The sequence below is a fragment of the Hemitrygon akajei genome, chromosome 2 (genome assembly GCF_048418815.1).
Source record: "Hemitrygon akajei chromosome 2, sHemAka1.3, whole genome shotgun sequence".
NCBI lineage: Eukaryota > Metazoa > Chordata > Chondrichthyes > Myliobatiformes > Dasyatidae > Hemitrygon > Hemitrygon akajei.
Genome location: NC_133125.1, coordinates 160,727,905 through 160,749,878, shown reverse-complemented (window position 1 = coordinate 160,749,878; position 21,974 = coordinate 160,727,905). Strand labels below are relative to the sequence as shown.

General features: G+C 43.8%; 1 protein-coding gene across 1 annotated transcript in view; it reads left to right on the top strand.

Annotated features, from left to right (window-relative positions):
- LOC140717281 (uncharacterized) overlaps positions 1–21,974 on the top strand; it is a 149,350-nt gene that overhangs the window by 76,580 nt on the left and 50,796 nt on the right. Inside the window, exon 12 of the mRNA XM_073030716.1 lies at positions 14,849–14,941. Coding sequence (XP_072886817.1) covers positions 14,849–14,941 — 93 coding nt within the window. The remainder of the gene's footprint in view (positions 1–14,848; positions 14,942–21,974) is intronic.

Genomic DNA, 21,974 nt, shown 5'->3' with positions numbered 1-21,974 from the left:
GGGCTCAGTAACAGGTCCCTTGTTGTTTGAGGAGCATGTCAATGATCTGAACTTGAATTGAGGAACACAATCAGGAAGTTTCCTGTTGATCACAATATCAGCAATTTGGCTGACAGTGAAGAAGAAAGGTCTGGGTCACAGGAAGATATCACCGGTCTCCTTGGATACACAAAGGAGGAAATGGTATTCAGTCTAGAAATGTTTACAGCAGTGTTTTTGGAGAGGGCATGAACAGGAACTGACAACTCTCAATGTTCATGGGCACAGAGCCCAGAAAGATGGGTTGCTAGGTTACCTGGTTTCTGTCAATTGCAGTAGCATAATTATGGTAGACTTGATGTGGATGTGGAGAGAAATGGTTTCAAGAAGAAGTTATCGGTAATGGAGAGCTGAGTGAACTGGTATAGATGGGCTGAATGGCCTCCTTCCATGTGGTACGGAAAGTGGGGTCTTGCCTTTTGTTTTGTGCACAGAGCTGGTGATGGGAGATGTGAAAGGGTGAGGAACAATACCTGAGGAGAGGGAACTATTAGCAATGGCATTAACATTGGAACCAGGAGAGGAGGTTGGTGATGAACAGGATCTAACAGAAGGAGGGTTGAGCATGAAAAAGAAATGGATAGAATCCAGACTCAATGCAATTTCAACACCAGGGCATCGAGGGACATTTGGGAGGGTTGGTCCAGTGGGCAAAGGGAAGTAGGGAAACTACAGGGGCAGATGCACAGTCTGAATCCCAGCCATTCATGGGTTCAGTGCACATTGTTAGAATATTTCAGCATGGTGAATTGTGGAAACAGTGGTGAATTAGGGGTTCTCTTTGCGTTTCTGCATAGACTTTGAATAAACAATTGGCGAAGGAGAGCAGGACCTGATGATGCTGAATAGGGTGCAGCCAGATCTGACGATGGGCGTTTAAAGCCATTTTTCACTGAGGACACACCCACACTTGCATCTCTCATTTGAGGGAGTGCAGATGGAGGCTCCACCACAGCAGACACTCAGATGAGGGATTAATGTAGGTTATCACAAATAAAATGAAGTGAGGTATTTTATGTTTAATGAAACCCATAACACATTTTATTGAATTCCCAAACCAACACACAAACGTGCTAAAACTCTTTACATAACAATGTCATCTCATCAAACCAGCCTCTTAAAGTGAAACCCCAACTCAATGTGGATGGTTCTGAATTATGTACATTTCTGCCAATCACGTTACCCTACACAGGCTCCTCTGGGATTAACTAAAACCAGCATTGTGAGCCTGTCTGAAGCTCGGATCAGCAGCCCGGCTCGTGTCCTGTGCTCGTCCAGAGGTGATGACAGGGGCATGGCAGTGGAATACTCCAAATCTCAGTGGGCTGGTTTAAGGCGATATTCTTGAATATGTTCAGGTTTATCCCTCTTATCAATGATAAAAGTCTTTTCCCTCCATTCCAAAATGCAGAATGGGCCCTCGTAAGGGGGCCTAAGGGGATGTTGGTGTGCATCCTGGTGAATGAAAACAAACGAGGTGGAATGTAGGTCAACAGGAACCCAAGAGTGATTTACTTTGTAGCCTGGGAAAAATACACACTCAGGACAACAAATACCTTTTTGGGTCTTTAATTACTTTATCTGTTTCAAATATTTTAATGCAGAAAGAGGGTATCAAAATAAAAACAACTTCAGTCTACACACTTGTGTGTCAACCAGTTATGTATGCAGTATGAATAAAAGATAAACAAAATATACAAAACCAAGTGGCACTTCTAAAACAATACGAACAACATTAGAATCCCATCAACCCTGTACCTTGTATACAACATCGAAAATATGAATAAGATAACTAAGATGTCTCTCACTTTGAAACGAGTTTTCCTCGCTCACGGTACTCAGCCGATAAGGAACCTTGCACAACCACACCATCCTCTGCCGATACCTTACTCGCGAAAATCTGGGAAAAGCAGCTCCCAGCACTCAATCTTTGTCTTTGCAGAACATTGTAACTGTTCTTTCTACTCCACATGTGCATATTGATGTCACTGTTTTCTCTTAAGGACACAGGCAGCTATTTTAAAGTTACTAGGGTGAATGCACAAATACACTTTTATCAATAAAAAATTATTTCCAACAGACACCTGGTTACATTCTCCCCGCAAACAGGTAAGCATCCTCGATTACTCGCTCACTGCAAAGATATTTTTAACCTCTTTAACTGCTTCTCTGAATGGAACTGAACCTCGACCGGCCAGTATCTGTGACACTGCTGCAGGACTTATGGAGGCCACATCTCGGACTGACCTTGGTTCGTGATGTGGATTAGAGTGCTGTCCAGCATTTACTCTTTTACTCCTGTGGGGTACTACAACAGGAGGGCCACCAACATCTGACCCTGTATCATCAGTCACTGGCGCTACAGTCTCAGTTCCAGACATTCTTACAGTTCCAGAAGATATGCTGTCAAGGCTGGAGTCAAGATTCTGTACACCCTGTTCTGACACATCTTCTACCAATATCACCTCATTCTCTAAATCCTCAGAATCTGATTCATATCCCAGGGACATGAGTTTATAGTCTCCTTTGAGGAGCTGGGGTGGGAAGGTTCTCACAGGGCCTGATGTCTACCCTATTCACCCTCCTGATAGACCCTCCCTCCAAAGGCTCCACAGTATATGTACTGTCTAGCACCTACTCCAGGCTATAGACATCTTAGTTAACACACAATGTGGACAATTTTTGATCCACCATGACACATCCTCGTGCATGCCCACCCAAAAACATCTGCTTCTCAACAGGTGTGGAGTAGGCTCTATGCCTTGATGCCCCATAGAGTCATGTACATACCCAAACACTTTACCCCTCAAGCTGGTAGGTAGCAGAAGCTGATAACACTCCCCGTGCTTCTCATCCTCAACTACACAACACAGTAACTCCTTACACTCCCTGATCAATACGTGGGATTGGGAACTGTCATCAATACACAGCAGCAGGAATGCATCATTATTGGTCTTAAGATCCATTCACCAATAATCTACACCGTCTTATGCTGCCATCAGTCTCCACAATGAAAGGGTGTGTGAAATCGGCAGAGCTGAGGATGGGTGAAATGGCTAGTTTCTCTTTGAGCAAGTCAAAGGCAGTTTGACATTCTTCTGTCCAAGACTGTTTTAACAGCTGGTTTGTTTTACTCGGACTCCCTGCATTAAAACACAAATTCACTACATCATGCAGCGGACCTGCAATCTTTGAGAATCCCTGAATGAGCCGTCGATAAGAACTGCAAACACTGATAAATGATCTTAAGTCTTTGTCTGTAGATGGTACTGGCCATTGCTGAACAGCCGAGACCTTCTCGGGATCTGTGTCAATCCCTTTGGTTGATGTCTCATGTCCTAAGATCTTTACCTCTGACCGCAGAAAATGACGTTTTTCTAATTTCACCTTCAGACCAGTTTCCTTGAGGTGCTGAAGCGCAGTGTCAAGCCTCTCCAAGTGTCCCTGGAAAGTCTGTGAATGCATCAGAATATCATCCAGGTACACAAGCATAATTTGGAAGACTAAGTCATTCATGGTTGCCTGCACGAGTCTTTGAAAAGTCATCGGCCCATTGCAGACTCCAAATGTCATGTGAAGATATTCATATAGAGCAAACAGGGACGAAAAGCAGTCTGATGCCTATCACACTCTTCTACCACTACTTGGTGGTAACCATTCGTGAGGTCTATTGTTGAGAAAGATTGCACTCCCCGCAGAGCATCAAGACTCTCATCAATACGTGGGATGGGGTCGTGTCCTATTTGGTCTTGAGATTCAGTCTCCAATAATCTACACACAGTCTTATGCTGCCATCAGCCTTCTGTACCAACACTACAGGTGAGGCATACACACTATTGCTGTCCTGAATCACACCCTTCTTCAACAACTTTGAGATGTGCTCTTCCACCTCACTATACTGATTGGGCAGAACATGACGGTGTGGCTGTAAAATGGGCTCATGAAGAATTAATTGAATTTCATGCTTGACATTGTCGGTGTACCCAAGGTCTTCATCTTCATCTGCAAAGATATCCAGGTACTTAGCCAGTAAAGCTCTTAGCTGAGCTTGTTGTTCTTCACTACCCCAATGTCGAGCCTGTCTAGAATTGACTTTAACTTGTGGTTACTACCCTCCTCCTTCACACCAACAGTCACTTGTTCAATGCCAGCTGAGATCCGCTGAAATCTTACAGCACATTGCTGATCACTATCTACACACTCTAACTTTGACAGTATACCCAGCCGGGTCTTTGTGAGAGCCATACATCCTCTTGAGAGAGGTTTAAAACCTGAACTGGTACTGTACGACTACGAGAGTCAACGAGCATGGGAATAACTACTAGACCACCCGGTAGAGGGGTGTTAAGTGGCTCAGGTAACATCTTATGGTCACAACCAACATCTCCAGTGGCCTTCCTAGCCACAATGGTAACTACAGATTCAGCAGGTATGTGCTCAGTATCTTTTCCTGATACTCGGACGACGGCTTTCTTTTCAGTAGTTCACATCTGCACTTTCAGAAATCATCTCTCCAGCCAGAATCCAACTTTCCTTCTAGAGTCGTGTCAAATCCTGCGTAGACAAGTTGTCTACATTGGCTTATAATGGTCATGCCTACAATGCATGGGATGGGTTGTTCAATGCTAACAGGATCTCTGATGACTAGAAAGCCACAATTGGGTATTTTCATGCCCATCACTTGAACTTCCAGCTCTAGATGCCCAAGGTAAGGAATATCAAGACTGTCGGTGGCTGTTAACCTAAGCCAGCCGGCAGTGGACAACATATCCTCATCCTCTCCATTCAAGTGTTCTCGAAGGAACTGCTCAGTCACGGTGCTCACTTGACTACCTGTGTCCAACAGACAACGGACAGTGACACCTGATATCTTAAGCTCAATGACAGTACATGGTCCTAAGGCAAATTGCAGCAACTGGTCACGGGATGGCTGTACATTATCTATGAGGTTGCCCCGAATTGCCCGACTCACAACAACGAGGGCTGGAAGATGCCGGCTGTACATCACTCGCACTTCACTTCTGTGGGCAATTCTTGACCACGTGACCCCCCCCCCCCCCCCGCCACCTGACACTTGAAACATACTGGTTGCCCATCCTCTGTGATTCTAGGCTGCAATTTGGGTCTACTGCGAATAGCATATGCAACACCTCTCTGTACAGTAAGATCTTTCACTGCTTGAGTCAACTCACTAATGGCTTTGCCCTGCTCTGCGACTACTATAAGGACATTGTCTGGAGTGGCAGACTTGGATTCCTGAGCTACTGCCACACTTTAACTTTGCAGTCTTTGCATTTCCTGAGGACTCTTAAAAACCAGATGAGCCTCCTCTCGCACTTCTAACTTCGAGGATCCAGGGTTATTCCGCACAGATCAGTGGAGCTCCCTTCCAGGGGAAAGATCTCTGATCCCGTCTATAATTTGATCTCTGAACTCCACCCTTTCATTGGCCGGAGCATCAGGGGAACAGTTCAGTTGAAAGTTAAGTGCTTGGGCTGGGGCATGTGAAAACTCTTTTTTGTCTTCATCGTGCTGTTTGTGATATAGAAGCTATGCAACAGCTGGGGTGCACTATGCTTGTCTCTAAAAGCCTCCCTGAGACAGGTGATCAAGTCATTAGCCTGGTCATCACTGCACATCAGTGCTTCTTCTAGAGCTGCACACCGAGCAGTGACATAACAAAATCATACTGATCCTGGTCAGTCTAATTTCCAGCATGAAGTACACGATCGATTTCTTCAATAAAGTCATCAACAGACCTCCCATCTTTCTCAGCATCCCCCGTAAATGGAGCGATGTGTCTTTCCCTTTGGAATGTATACATAAGAAATTCTGCTTAATTTATCAACAGTTGCCATGGCTTCCTCATACCGACCACGCATCTCTCTAGTTTGTTCACTAAAATGAGGTTTAGTTTGCTCATCCTTTGAATGTAACATTATGAAAACTCAAGTCCTTAAAGGGTCTCTGTGACAAGCCTGGAAAAGGGGTTGCTGACATCTCCTGCTGAAAACACGATGACTTCACGGCCGCAGTTGCTCTGGATCACTGTCACAGTTCTACATCCTGGCTTCAGTCCCTGATGTCCCAACCCGGCATCAAGACTCTACCATGGTCTCCACATGACACCGTCTCACGGGAACGACTGTCCTGTCCTTCACCACTACCCTATTATGTATTGTATATTGTACTGCATACAAACATCAAAAACCCTCTAAACTGGCTTGGAATTACCCCACTGCTGCTACCAAATTTTGTAGCCTGGGAAGAACACACACTCAGAACAACAAATACTTTTTCAAGTCTTTAATTCCTTTATATGTCTGAGATATTTTAATGTAGAAAGAAACTATCAAAAGCTTAACTTCCATCCACACACTTGTGTATCAATTAGTTACATATGCAATATGAAAATAAATAAAACAAAATATACAAAACCAATTCAGTAGTGGCAATTAGAAAAAAAATACAAACATTAGAATCCCGCCAATCCTGTACCTTATACACAACGTCAAAAATCTGAATAAATACATCTCATCTTAACTCAGATCTGTATTCACTTTGGCAGACAAGTGCTTAACTTCCAAACACGCACAGGCTAGATCAGCCTTTCTCAAACTTTTAACTCTGAAGGAACCCTTGAATTAATTTTCAGGTCTCAGGGATTTCCTGATAAAAATTATTATTTCTACAGCCTCAGTACGTTGGTGTGATCAGTAAGTTGTAGATATAATAATCCAAAAAAATTGTCAATGCTCTTTTCAGTAGAGAATAAATTTTTAGCCAATCTTTGTAGAAAAAGCAGGCAGTTAAGCTTAGTTTACCATTCTTGAAATTAATCTCTTTCTTTCCCTTTCATAACTTTTAAAAATTCATAAGGCAAACATACCGTAGATTCCGGATTTTAAGCCGCTACTTTTTTCCCACATTTTGAACAGCTTTGAACTTTGCGGCCAATAATCCAAAGCGGCTAATGCATGATTTTTTTCATGCCGCCTCGTAAACATTTTGCCTCGTAACAGTAGACCAATAAAATTGATGAGTAGTTCACAGAGGTCCAATGAAATTGTACGATAAATCAAGCGCACTTTCACAATTAAATTATTGTAAATCAGTCATTTGTACTCACCCTCATCAACATGGAAAACACTCGAAGCATTGTGCTACCTACCCTACTTAGTTTAAACTATATTTGTTTTCTGTACTACATCGCGGGATGCTATGACGTCACACCCGGTTTCGCGGTGTCTTGTGGGAAAATGCCGTTTGCGATGAAACGGGACGGAGGGAGGGAGCGGATTCCGCGAGCGGCTTTGGATCCGAGCGAAATCTGCTTTTAAGTTAAAGGTATCAATAACTTTTCCTGGTAGGCTGCAGTATATATATTTTTTACCAGTCGTTAGGAGATATTGGAATGTTGTTCAGTAAAGAAGTATACGCAACGTATATTTAAAAGTAGCCGCGTACGGGCACGGTTCGAAAAAAAGCATTTGCAATATGTATTTGTTTTTGTTACCATATGGATTTAATTAAAAGTTAAAAAAATCCTCACGTGTAATATCTTTCTGTGTAAATATCTCATATTACAACGTGGGACACCTGCGGCCGAAAATCCGGTGCGGCCTAAAATCCGGTGCGGCCTTTACATTTAAAAAAATGATTTTATTTCTAAAATTAGTGCCAGCGGCTTAAAATCAGGTGCGCTCTGTAGTCCGGAATCTACGGTAATAAATTTCTGTTAAATAACTGACGTAAATTAGTAAACTGACTCAAGGCTCAGTAAATTTAATAGAAATAAAGGTTGTAAATTGATTTTAATTAGAGCTATTTATAATATGAAAATTTATTGACAACTTTGAAGAGTAAAGCTACTGAAAACTGTAAGCCAGTGCAATATGAATGAAAATATAGCCTAAGACACAATTTTATACAAGAATTTGAAAAAAAATTTCTTACTAAGTGACATGATCAGGCTTAAATACAGGCCTAGCATGTGAAACCTGTGCTTGTTTTTTGCTGCACAAATACTCAATTCTGGGTCAAACTTCAGATAAGCACACACAGATTTCACCTTCATCTGAAAGGAAACAGTCTCTATTCTTGCTCGTGTTGCTTGTTAAACAAGAAAAAGCTTGCTTACATATGTAAAAAGTTGAAAACTGGAGCAAAATGTTCCTTGCTTTCCTATGAATGGCAGGATACTCTTCTTTCACAGAAATCCAGAACTTGTCCAGGGGCAGGTCAGTAAATCCCATCTTGAGTGCACGATCAGACAGCATCTCACAAAGTTCCTCCTCTTCTCTCAAAGTCGAGTTCTCAGGCTGAGCAGAAGATTCAGAGAAAGGGTCTCTCACCCAGTCATACACTTGTGTTGAAAGGGAGGAAAAATACTGTTCAGTTTTGTTCTGCAGTTATTCCAGGGGGTTTTCAATAAGACTCGAGACTTTCTGATCCTTGCTCATTCTCAAGCCCAAGCAGCATTGGAAACATTTCAAGATTTCCTTTGGCAACATGATTTTTCCAAAAATTCAGTTCCTTTTAAATCCAAGAGTTTTGTCAGTTTAAGTCAAAACATTTTCTCCAGCACCTTGCAGAAACTTGTTCAGCTGGTTCATATGATGAAAAGTGTCTGCTAAGTAGGCTAGTTTCTGCAGACATTCTTCATCGTCAAAGCACTCAGCAAAACCTGGCCTACTATTTTTTTGCAAGTACTCCTGCAATTCACCTTGCAGCTCAGACATCCTGCTGAGAACTCTTCCTCTGATAATCCCCCCAGATTTCTGTATGTGGGGGAAATTGGTGTGCTCCTTGTCCAGGTTTTCACACTTTTTTAAACATTCTCAAGTAACCTAGTCTTTGTTTAATAAAGTCAACCATTTTTGAAGCATCATCCATGACTTTTTCATTTCATCTCCAAGAGTTTTTGACATCAGCACCTCTCTGTGAAGAAAGCAGTGTGTTGTGACAACATCAGGATTTTCTTTTTTACAAGAGAAATGAAACCTCTCATGGAGCCATCGAGGGGCACCATCAGTACAGATGCCAACACACTTCCTCCAAGACAGACCTTTTGTTTCCAGATATGAAGACAAAACATTAAATATATCTTGGCCTTTGCTTGTTTCGGGAAGTTCTTTGCAACAGAAAAAGTTTTTTTGAATTTCACCATCATTTGCAAATTTTACAAATGCTACATCATGACATTTATTGGTCAAATCTGTTGACTCATCACCCTGGATAGAGAAGCTGTTGTTTTTCACTTCCTCACACAAAATCTCTTCAGCATCATGTGCCTTGTCATCAACACATTGACTTATCGAACTGTTTGAGGGTGACTGCCTTCTCGCCCGAACAAAATCCATGTTGGAGCCCATTCTCAAGCTACTATTGATGGACAACTGTGCTCGTCTCATGCACACAGAGGACATGCTACAGGCTGCAGTCACTCAGTTCACCAAGGCTGCAAGGGCTTTGGGGTTAATGGTCAGTCTGAAGAAAACAATGATCCTCTATCAGAAACCCCCTGGTGGAGTTTACAACCCATTTCGGATCATCATTGACGACCACCCTCTCACCACGTTCACCTACCTGAGCAGTGTCAGATCCAATGACACTACGGTAGTAAGGGACATTGACAATTGACTTGCCAGAGGTAGCAGTGCCTTCAGATACCTCCAGAAACATGTCGAAGAACATCACCCTGTACCAAAATCCAGGTGTACAGGGCTGCCATCATCACAACACTGCTATATGGCTCCGAAGCCTGGGTCTTGTACCGCAAGCAAATCCAGTTGCTCAAGTACTTCCATCAGTGCTGCCTCTGCTCCATCGTGGGTATCAGCTGACCAGATCGTGTCTCCAACAATAAGGTCCCGGAGAAGCTCAACGTCCAAGCATTGAAGCCACTTTGCTGCTCAGGCAGCTCTGCTGGCCAGGACACGTCTCACATGGACAACTCCAGGTTACCGAAAGCTGTACTCTACAGAGAACTCTCTCAGGGAAAGAGAGATCACCGTGTCCTGCACAAGAGGCACAAAGACCAACTTAAGCAGCAGCTCTCTCAGACAGATATCGAGGTGAATGAGTGGCAGCAGCTGGCTTGTGACAGAGACCGCTGGAGAACACTGATCCACGGTGTAGACAGGAATTTTCAGGAATCCAGAAGAGCGACTGCTGAAGAGAAGAGGAGACGCAGGAAGGACGCAGTAAGTTGTTTGTCACAGACTGGGCTCAATGGAATAGGACAACTTGGATCACCAGTCCATGTAAAACCCATTGATAAATAGCTTTCAATGTAGAGACGGACTTTTTGTGTCCGTTGTTGCACTGGTGCAGTGAAATGACTCAAAAGATTGTAATTCAAAAATCACCACACTGGAACATCAGACATGACTGTAAACCATAGGGAGTTTGTAAAATATAAAAATGGGTGAGTCCATTCAATGTTCTGAAAACAAACTTCATGCTCCTCATCACCTACTGTCCCCTCCTCTGTGCAGTACAGCGCTCGCCAATTATCAGCCAACTGTCATCTCCGTGCAATACAGTGCTCACCATCTATCAGCCTACCGTCCTCTCCTCTGTGCAATACAGTTCTCAACATCTGTCAATGGCCAAGAAAACATGGCCCTACTCTGCACTGCCATATTGGACTGAGAGACCTCTAATGAGATTGCTAATAGGTCTGCTCGGTCACTGCCAACCACTGTGAGTGCTAGCATCACACGTTGCACAAAGATCAAAAAAACGTTTATTTTTTCAATCACAAACTCTCACAGAACCCTGATTGAGAAAGCCTGGAATAGATGGCTTTGCTGCCAAGTTTGCAGATGATGCAAAGATTGGTGGAGGGGCTGGTAGTGTTGAGGAAAAAGGGAGGCTGCAGAAGGATTTAGACAGATGAGAATGGGCAAGAGAGTGGCAAATGAAATACAATGTTGGAAAATGCATGGTCATGCACTTTGGCAGTAGAAATAAATGTGCAGACTATTTTCCAAACAGGGAGAAAATCCAAAAATCTGAGATGCGAAGACACTTGCAAATCCTTTTGCAGAACATCCTAAAGTTTACCTTAGAGGTTGAGTCAGTGGTGAGGAAGACACATGCAATATTAACATTCATTTCAGGAGGACTAGAAAATAAGAGTAGCAATGTGATGCTGAGGCTTTATAAGGCACTGGTGAGGCCTCAACTTGAGTATTGTGAACAGTTTTGGGCTCTTCCTCTAAGAAAAGATGTGCTGGCATTTGAGAGGGTTCAGAGGAGGTTCACAAGGATGATTCGAGGAACGAAAGGGTTACATACGAAAAACGTTTGACGGCTCTGGGCCTGTACTCACTAGAATTCAGAAGGATTTTGAATTTTGAAAGGCCTAGACAGAGTAGATGTGGAAAGGATGTTTTCCATGGTTGGGAAGTCTAGAACAAGTGGGCACAACCCCAGGATAGAGGGGCATCCATTTGAAATAGAGACGTGGAGAAATTTCTTTGGCCAGGATATGGTAAATTTGTAGAATTTGTTAACACAGGCAGCTGTAGAGGCCAGGTCGTTGGTTGTATTTGAGGCAGAAATTGATAGGTTGCTGATTGGCTAAGGCATTAAAGGTTATGGGGAGAAGGCCAGGAAGTGGGACTGAGGAGGGGTAAAAAGAGATTAGCCATGATTGAATGGTGGAGCAGACTCCATGGGCCAAATAGCCTAATTCTTCTCCTATGTATTATGGTCTTGTAGCCTTCTAAACCCATCAGTCTGAATGAATTTAAAAAATCTGGGTGAAGGAAAAAAAGTGTTCCTTGGATCTTATGGTGGACCACTGGTTACTGATGGGCTTCCTGGTCAACCACTATCCTTATCCATGTTAAATGTCCCAGCATTTGGACAGTTTAGTCTGCACACACATTGAGTTCAGTTTTTTCTTGGACCAGAACACTGTTTGAAGCCTTGAGCATCTGGGTGTGGTGATGGTTCAGTCCTCAACAACAGAACAGGCTTCACAGTGGAACTTCAGTGCTGTAGCTGGGGCTGGGTATTGTCACCACAGGCAAGACCATATCAAGTCAAGTCAATTCACTTTTATTGTCACTTCGACCACAACTGCTGGTACAGTACATAGTAAAAATGAGACTTTTTTTTCAGGACCATGGTGTTACATGACACAGTACAAAAACTAGACTGAACTACGTAAAAAACAACACAGAAAAAAACTACAATAGACTACAGACCTACCCAGGACTGCATAAAGTGCACAAAACAGTGCAGGCATTACAATAAGTAATAAACAAGATAATAGGGTAGTAAGGTGTCAGTCCAGGCTCTGGTATTGAGGAGTCTGATAGCTTGGGGGAAGAAACTGTTACATAGTCTGGTCGTGAGAGCCCGAATGCTTCGGAGCCTTTTCCCAGATGGCATGAGGGAGAAGAGTTTGTATGAGGAGTGTGTGGGGTCCTTCATAATGCCGTTCGCTTTGCGGATGCAGTTTGTAGTGGAATGTCCATAATGGCGGGAAGAAAGACCCTGATGATCTTCTCAACTGATCTCACTATCCGATGCAGGGTCTTGCAATTCGAGACGGTGCAATTTCCAAACCAGGCAGTGATGCAGCTGCTCAGGATACTCTCAATACAACCCCTGTAGAATGTGATGAGGATGGAGGGGTGGGAGATGGACTTTCCTCAGCCTTTGCAGAAAGTAGAGACTCTGCTGGGCTTTCTTTGCTATGGAGTTGGTGTTGAGGGACCAGGTGAGATTCTCTGCCAGGTGAGCACCCAGAAATTTGGTGCTCTTAACGATCTCTACCGAGGAGCCGTCGATATTCAGTGGGGAGTGTTCGCTCCGTGCCCTCCTGAAGTCAACAACCATCTCTTTTGTTTTGTTCACATTCAGAGACAGGTTGTTGGCTCTGCACCAGTCCGTTAGCCACTGCACCTCCTCTCTGTAAGCTGACTCGTCGTTCTTGCTGATGAGACCCACCACGGTCGTGTCATCGGCGAACTTGATGATGTGGTTCGAGCTGTGTGTTGCAGCACAGTTGTGGGTCAGCAGAGTGAACACCAGTGGACTGAGCACGCAACCCTGGGGACCCCCCGTGCTCAGTGTGATGGTGTTAGAGATGCTGCTCCCGATCCGGACTGACTGAGGTCTCCCAGTCAGGAAGTCTAGGATCCAGTTGCAGAGGGAGGTGTTCAGGCCCAGTTGGCTCAGCTTTCCAATCAGTTTCTGAGGGATGATTGTGTTGAATGCTGAACTGAAATCTATGAACAGTATTCAAACGTACGTGTCTTTTTTGTCCAGGTGGGTTAGGGCCAGGTGGAGGGCGATGGTAATGGTGTCGTCTATTGTGCGGTTGGGACAGTACGCAAACTGCAGGGGGTTCAGTGAGGGGGCAGCAGGATTTCGATATGCCTCATGACGAGCCTCTCGAAACACTTCATGATGATGGATGTAAGTACAACGGGACGGTGGTCATTTAGGCAGGACACTAAAGACTTCTTTGGCACAGGGGACGATGGTGGCAGCCTTGAAGCATGGTAGAATGGTGGTGCTGCTCAGGGAGGTGTTCAAGATGTCAGTGAGAACATCTGCTAGCTGGTCTGCACATCCTCTGAGCACTCTACCAGGAATGTCGTCTGGTCCAGCAGCCTTCCATGAGAAGCACAGCGTTCTTCTCACATCGACCACGGTGAGACACAGCACCTGGTCTTTTGTAGGGGGGGTGGATTTCTTTGCCGACACATCATTTTTCACCTCAAACCGGGTGTAGAAATTATTCAGCGCATCTGGGAGGGAGGCATCACCCACACAGTCAGGTGATGTTGTCTTGTAATTGGTGATGTCTTGGATGCCCTTTCACATGTGCCGCGTGTCACCTCTGTCCTGGAAATAACTGTGGATTTGCTGGGCGTGTGCACACTTTGCCCCTCTGATGGCCTGGGCCAGTTTGGCCCTCGCTGTTGATAGGGCTGTCTTGTTGCCTGCTCTGAAGGCGGGGTCGCGGGACCTCAGCAGCGCACACACCCTTGCGATCATCCGCGGCTTCTGGTTGGCACGTATAGTGATGGTCTTGGACAGAGTAACATCATCAATGCATTAGCTGATGTAACTGGTCACTGATGCTGTGTACCCCTCTAAGTTGGTAGAGTCGCCATCGGTTGCAGCCTCCCTGAACATGTGCCAGTCAGTGTGCTCAAAGCAGTCTTGAAGAACAGAGATGGCTCCTGCTGGCCAGGTTTTCACCTGCTTCTGAACTGGTCTGGAGCGCCTGACGAGCGGTCTGTATGCTGGGATTAGCATAACAGAGATGTGGTCTGAGTACCCGAGGTGGGGGCGGGGCTCTGCCCAGTACGCGTCCGGGATGCTTGCGTAAACCCAGGTCCAACATGTTCTCCCCCTCATTTAAACTGAAGCCTTCACGATCCCTAGAATAATACAAAGCTGATTTGCAGTGGATTGTTACCTCATGCACTGGATATGTACATAGGGAGACTGCAGTGTATCTGACAATTCTGCATGTGCAGACACTCAATAAGGGATTACAGAAGTTATCATATATGTGTTTGTGTTTTTCTGTTTTTTCCTGGATTCTCCCCACTTGCTGCCAGTGTGAGAGAGATCCCTGGACTTTCTTCAGTCCGGTGTTCTGATTTCTGCTCCATTTCTGAACTGTTTGAGTTTCCCTGTGTTTAAGAAGCCTGACTGACTCAGGGTCCATCTTCATTACCAAGAACATATTGTAAATTGATGCTTATGTGAAATAATTTGTGTAGATCTGTTACTATGGCTTTCAAACTGATTAAGTTTCATTTATCCAAAGCCTATTATAGATTGAGAAGATGGATGTCTGTCTGTAATGTTGGTTTTCTCATTGTCATCGACATTGCTACAATTTCCTGGATGGTGTTTAAAGGTATGTGCTGAAATATTATTCTGTATTTTCATGTAAATGATGAACTCGGTTCTCTGGAGTTTGGAATGAAGTGAGTATCTCAGTCAGGATGTTGTGATCTGCTTTACCAGGACCACCAGCACCTGAAGTCCTCAGTCCCACAGCTGAAGTCCTTTCCCACAGGGGGATCTGCTGGAGGTTTAGACTTTAATGGCATTTCACTGATGCTCATGGAACTGAAGGCAAAATGTTGACCTGAGCAGACAGTTGCCTCAATGGGACAAGGCAGAGTGTGGGGATAATTTGCAGGAGATTACGTGGCCCATGTTGGGAGAATGCGACTGATGGTGTCCTGCAAGGATCTGTGTTTGGATTACAACTTGTCTCAGATTGACGGAGGGGTGACAGGTTAAAAGGTTGCATGACCACATTTCCCAATGAAGCAAGGAGAAGTGGGAGCAGCTTTGTGGTCAACAGGGATTAATAGATGGGAATGAGCAAAACCAGGGATAAATGCCACTCTACAGCCAGACAAATTCATGTGGGCACAGGAATCTGACAAGTCTTTCATAGGTCTTGGAGACAGAGAGGAATTTTGTGTCCCAAATCACAGGAAGGAGAAATTGGTCTTTAAGGATTCTGGTGTACATTTACTGAGCAGAATTTGCAGAAACTAGGGCTGTGCTGAATGGATCTGAGACAGTTAAAGGGTGATGCAGTTAAATTTTACAAGAAGTCAAATTTTACCAGAAAAGGAGCTTTGACCAGCATCAGAATCTAGACATCAGAAGTTTGGAGAAGAGGGGACACCAATCTGGTTCATTTCTCGAGGATAAAAGGCAGCAGCAGGTGACGGTTTAGTGACGAGTCGCCAATCAGTGTTTGGGATTGATTAGCGAGAGCTAGTTAACGGAAGGCAGGGATAAGCACAGTGTCCATCGTCTCAGTGGACATAGTCAGAATGACAATCTTGAGACTTTAGCTCTTCGAGGCTTTAGCTCTGCAAAGGGAGGCTTCACTCAGAGAAAGCAAAGAAAAGACAACCTGAAGTTGTTTTTCCCCTTCTCTTCTTTATATTTTCCCAGTTAGAACAGCAGAGATGCCAGGCAGGATAGTGAAATGCTTTTCTTGTGTGATGTGGGAAGGCAGGGAGACCTCCAGTGTCTCTGGTGACTACAACTGGGAGAAGTGCATCCAGCTGCAGCTTCTAACAAACAGTGTTAAGGAATTGGAGCTGGAACTGGATGAATTCCAGATCATTCATGAGGCTGAGGGGGTGATAGATAGGACATATCGAGAGGTAGTTACACCCAAGATGCAGGACACAGAAAACCATGTGAAAGTTAGGAAGGGAAAGAGGTTAAGGTTAAGGTAGAGTACCCCTGTGGCCATCCCCGTCAACAACAGGAATATCACTTTGGTGAGACCAATACAGAATGGACGGTTTGTCCCTGAACTGGAGAGGGAAGGTTTGTTGATGCTTCATGGTGGGATTTAAACTGGAGTTGCAGGGAGATGGGAACCAGAGTGTCAGAACAGTCAGTGGAGAGGTTGTGGAGGCAGATGTTGGTAAGATCACAGATGAAGGTCAAAAGATTGTGCATGGTCTGACTTGTGTCCTGAGCTACATATATTTCAATGCAAGAAATATTGCAGGAAAGGCTGATAATAGTGATGACTCATAGTGTTCCACAGGGGTCCGTGTTGGGACCGATTCTTTTTACGTTGTATGTCAATGATTTGGATGATGGAATTGATGGCTTTGTTGCAAAGTTTGCAGATGATATGAAGATAGATGGATTGGCAGGTTGTTTTGAGGAAGTAGAGAGGATACAGAAAAGACTTAGAGAGATTAGGAGAATGGCCACAGAAATAGCAGATGGAATACTGAGTTGGGAAGTGTATGGTCATGCTCTGCTGGAAAAAGTGAAAGGGCTGACTGTTTCCTAAATGAAGAGAAAATACAAAACAATGAGGTGCAGTGGGGTTTGAGAATGCATGTGCAGGATTCCCTAAAGGTTAATTTGCAGGTCGAGTCTGTGGTGAGGAAGGCAAATGGAAGTTTAGCATTTATTTCAGGAGGACTGGAATAGAAAAACAAGGATGTAATGTTGAAACTTTATGAAGCACTGATGAGTACTGTGAGCAGATTAGGGCCCCTTATCTTAGCAAGAATGTGCTGAAACTGGAGAGGATTCAAAGAAGATTCACGAAAATGATTCCAGGATTGAATAACTTGTCTTATGAAGAATGTTTCATGGCTCCAGGCGTGTATTCACTAGAATTCAGAAGAATGAGCGGTTACCTCATTGAAACCCATCGAATGGTGAAAGGCCTTGATATAGTGGATATGGAGAGGATCTTTCCTATGGTGGGAGAGTTGAAAACCAGAGGACACAGCCTCAGAAAAGAGGGAGGTCCTTTTAGAACAGAGATGAGGAGGAATTTTTTCAGACGGACTGGTGAATCTGTGGAATTCTTTGCCACATGCAGCTGTACAGGCCAAGTCTTTATGTATGGCATATTTTAGGAAGAGATTGATTGATTCTTAATTGGTCAGGGCATGAAGGGATACAGGGAAAAGGATCAGATTGGGGTTGAGTGGAAAATTGGATCAGCCATGATGAAATGGCAGAGCAGACTCGATGGGCCAAATGCCTAATTCTGCTCCTCTATCTTATGGTCTTATGGTCTGAATAAAAGGTCACGAGGATATACTGAGTCCTGTTGCTGCTTGAGGGCATCTGGGACTGGGAAACTTGGGGCAGGAAATTTAATTGCAGAACATTGGTTTGTTTGTGTTTTCCAACTGGGAATCCCTTTTCTTGGGGTGAAAAAGGAGTAACACACACTGTACGAATGTAACTGAGCACTGTGGGTGCTGGTCACCCTCATGCCCCATCATTTCCACGTCAGGGACATGTGATGTCATGCCCTGTGCAACACTCCCCTCTAGTGGAACCGCAGAGTAACTGCATCATGTGTTTCTGGCCACCCCTGAAACAACTGGTTTCACTATGGCAGCTCTGAACTGGGACACCTGCAGCTATTAATTACTGACCTTCATCCCTCAGGGCTCCTGAACACCCTGACAACAACCATTTGTTCTGGTCATGGTACATATTGGGACCAATCACATAGCTAGCAAAGGGAAGAGGTCCTGAAAACAGACTACAGAGAGTAAGGAAGGAAGTTGAGAAGTAGGACCTCAAAGGGAGTATCCTTGGGATTACTGCTTGTGCCACGTGGCAGTGAGTATAGGAATAGAATGAGGTGGAGGATAAATGTGTGGCTGAGGGATTGGAGCAGGGGGCAGGGATTCAGATGTTTCAATCATTGAGACGTCTTTTGGGTCAGTTGTGACCTATCCAAAAAGGACGGGTTGCATGTGAATCCGAAGGGGGCCAATATCCTGGCAGGGAGTTTTGCTACAGCTGTTGGGGAGAGTTTAAATGAGCATTGCTGGGGGGTGGGAACTGAACTGAAGAGATGGAGATTGTTTAGCAAATAGAGAAAGCTTGTAGCCAGTGCGAGACGGAGGATAGGTAGGTGATAGAGAAGGGACATGATCAGACCAATGGTTTCAGATGTATCTACAGTCGGCCCTCCTTATCCGCGAGGGATTGGTTCCGGGGCCCCTCGCAGATACCAAAATTCACGGATGCTCAAATCCCTTATTCAACTTGTCTCAGTGTAGTGAACCTCAGGACCCAGCAGAACACCAGACCTTATTTAACCTGCCTCAGTGCGGTGGAAATTAGGACCCAGTGGCAGAGATCTGAATCCGCAGTGTTTCTGTTCATGAAAATAATCAGGATCACAATTGAAAATAAAATGGAAGGGGTTTTCTGGTGATGTCATCGTCGAGAATGGCAGCTTAAGTCAATAGCTCCTCCGGAAAAATGCGTATTAACCCATCAAATATAATATTTTTCGAAAAATATTTGAACTGAAAAGAGGGGCAAGAATGGGGAAAAAGAATGGAAATAAAAAAAGTGACACGGTGGAGCCTGCAGCCAAGAGGAGTGCAGTGAGCGGCTCTCCTACCCGACCGTGTGCTAGCGAGGTGGACGCTGGGCCTCGTTCAGGCGAAGCGGCGAATATGATCGCAATTCTGAAAGAGATAAGGGAGTTTCAGAAAGATATAAAGCAGCAGCTACATGATATTAAGTCAGAGCTCGCCAGCGTCAATCAAAAAATAGTGGTGGCAGAGACTCGAATTGAGAAGGTGGAAGATCGTGTTCAAAACGTTGAACGAATACTGAGTAAGATGGTAAAAGTATTAAATCACCAAGAAGGTAAACTGCTTGACCTGGAGGGAAGATCAGGGCGGAAAAATATCAGAATCTACAGCGTTCCCGAAGAAGCAGAGGGCTCGTCTATGATGGAGTTTGTCGGAAAGTTGCTGCGAGACGTGCTGGAGCTTCCCTCAACTATGGAGCTGGAAATCAAGAGAACGCACCGTGCGTTAGTCCCAAAGTCTACCCAAGATGAGCCACGTTCAATAATAATTAAATTCCTTCGGTACAGCACCAAGGCAGCGATTCTACGAAGGGCCTGGGGTAAGAAGAGGGTGTTTTTAGACAAACAAGTAATATATTTTGACCAAGATTACCCACCCGCGGTCCTGCAGAAACATAAAGAATACTCTGAAGTAAAGTGTGTACTAAAGCAAAAAAAGATTAGATTTCAAACTCCCTACCCTGCTAAACTTTGAGTGTTTTATGAAGAAGAAACGCAATTGTACCAGACAGTGGAAGAGGTGACTACAGACATGAAGGCCAGAGGGTTACCCATCAGCGTGACCAAACCGAGAGAAAGCCTGGCAGAAGAATTATCCCACTCCACTTGGGAAATAGTGTGAAAATCGAGAAGGCAGGAGACAGGAGGAGGCAGAGAGAAGTATATTAGGAAGAGACCGGGCGTTTCCCAAAGACAGTCCTCACGCCCTTCAGAAGAGCCATAAGGTTTGGCTAACTTTAAAAATGTTGAGAAGCTAAACCGAAGCAAAAGTAGACGGTGATATACCTATCTTGAGAAATACTTATTATAATGTGGATTTTATATTACTTAGTTGTTTTTCTTTATTCACTCACTTACTCCTTTTTCCCCACCAAAATGAGAATATATATATGTGTGTATGTTATTATTTGCATTTCTTGGTTCTTATTTGTTCAGGGAGTAGATCGATTAAGTTTTATTCTAATTTCAATGGTACATTGACAGATAAATACAGATGGCTAAGGACAAGGTAAAATTCATTTCTTTTAATGTTAATGGGCTACTAAATCCAATCAAGCGTAATAGAATTTTATCCAAATTGAAAAAGAACAGGCCCATGTAGTATATTTACAGGAAACTCATTTAAGTGATAATGAGCATAGAAAACTAAAGAGAATGGGCTTCACTAATTTGTTTTTCTCCTCATGTAAATCAGGACATAGGAGAGGAGTTGCTATTCTTATCTCAAGTAAGCTAAATTTTGAAAAAGTATTTGAAATGAGAGATAAAGAGGGCAGATATATTCTGGTAAGGGGGTATTGTTACGTACCCTGTAACTGGGTGTCTTACCAGCAAAGACAGAAGTATCCGTTGGAGTCTGGTACTATTTGCAAAACAGTGTTTATTAGTACAGTATACAAATCAATATCAACAATGCAAATATACAGATAATACACGTTAGCAATACTAAACCTAAAAGTGTGGGTATAATAATAATCAATAATAAACAAACTCTATCGTTGTCTAGGGGATAATGAATTATCATGGGAAAGTATAAAGTTCAGTTCAGTTCATGTAGGCTGAGGTAGTTGTTGATTCTTTTGTTGTAACCATTGGAGGGAGAGAGAGAGAGAGAGAGAGAGAGGGCGAGCAAACAGTGACAGCTACTGTCATTCAAACCTTCCTTTACTTTCTTGATCCGTCGATGTGTTGTTGTGGCCATTCAAGTATGACCCCTCTGTTCTTTAGCTAGACCGTTCTTCTATGGTGGACTCGTCACCCAGGCAAGGGTGGACACACACACAAGCCCCCACCAGCCTCGCTATAAACACTGTGAGTTAAAATTGACTGATCCTTTGTTTGGTCTCCAATGCCCCACACTTTCTTGTGGGTTCCAACACTTAAGCAGTGCTCACTAGTGTGTCTCTTGGTGCGTCTCAGGGGTGTCTCCCCGACCTCACTTTTATCCCTACTCACGGGGTCTCAGGTGTCAATCAGTTTTGAATGGCTTAGCCCATCAAACCAGCCCACTCCGGCTGTCCACTAAGGAATTTTAATGAACAGAATGGTACCAAGTAAACAGCCCTCTCCGGAGCCGTAAGTCTTACAGGAGTCATAATATGGTCTCTCTCCCCCGGAGTTATCTCTCCCTTGTCTGAAGCAAATGTTCCAGTCCCAGTATGTTTTGTTCCATCTCTTTCTCTCTCATTAGCAGCCTGGCAACAGTAATGGTTTGTAATTCTCCCAGGGGAGGGGGATATGGGCAACCTTGCACCCTTCTGCCCATCAAGATATACATCCTTCGTAACAGTATATAGACAGAAATTCTGTTACACTATTGAATATATACGCACCCCCGGGAAGTGATATTGGTTTCTTTCAGAAAATTACTGATATTATGGTAACAGAAACAGAAGGTCTCCTGATATGTGGGGGAGACTTAAATTTACAATTACAACCAAACTTAGACTCTTCCAATAGTAAAACCTATGAAACAAAATCTTTACATAAGAAAGTTAATACACTTTTTGAGGATGTTGGTTTAATTGATATATGGAGGGACCTTTTCCCCGACAGAAGAAAAGAAGAAAAGACTCATTATTCTGCTCCCCATTCTGTATATACAACAATAGACTATTTCATAACATATGGAAAAGACAAAGACAAAATAAACACCTGTGGAATTGGGACAATAGATGTAAGTGACCATGCACCTATATATTTATCTGTTGATTTTGACCTACAACCAAAAAATACTATTTGGAAACTAAATTCAAGTCTACTCAATGATTCATACTTTAAGGAACAAATTAAAAAAGAAATTGGTCTCTAC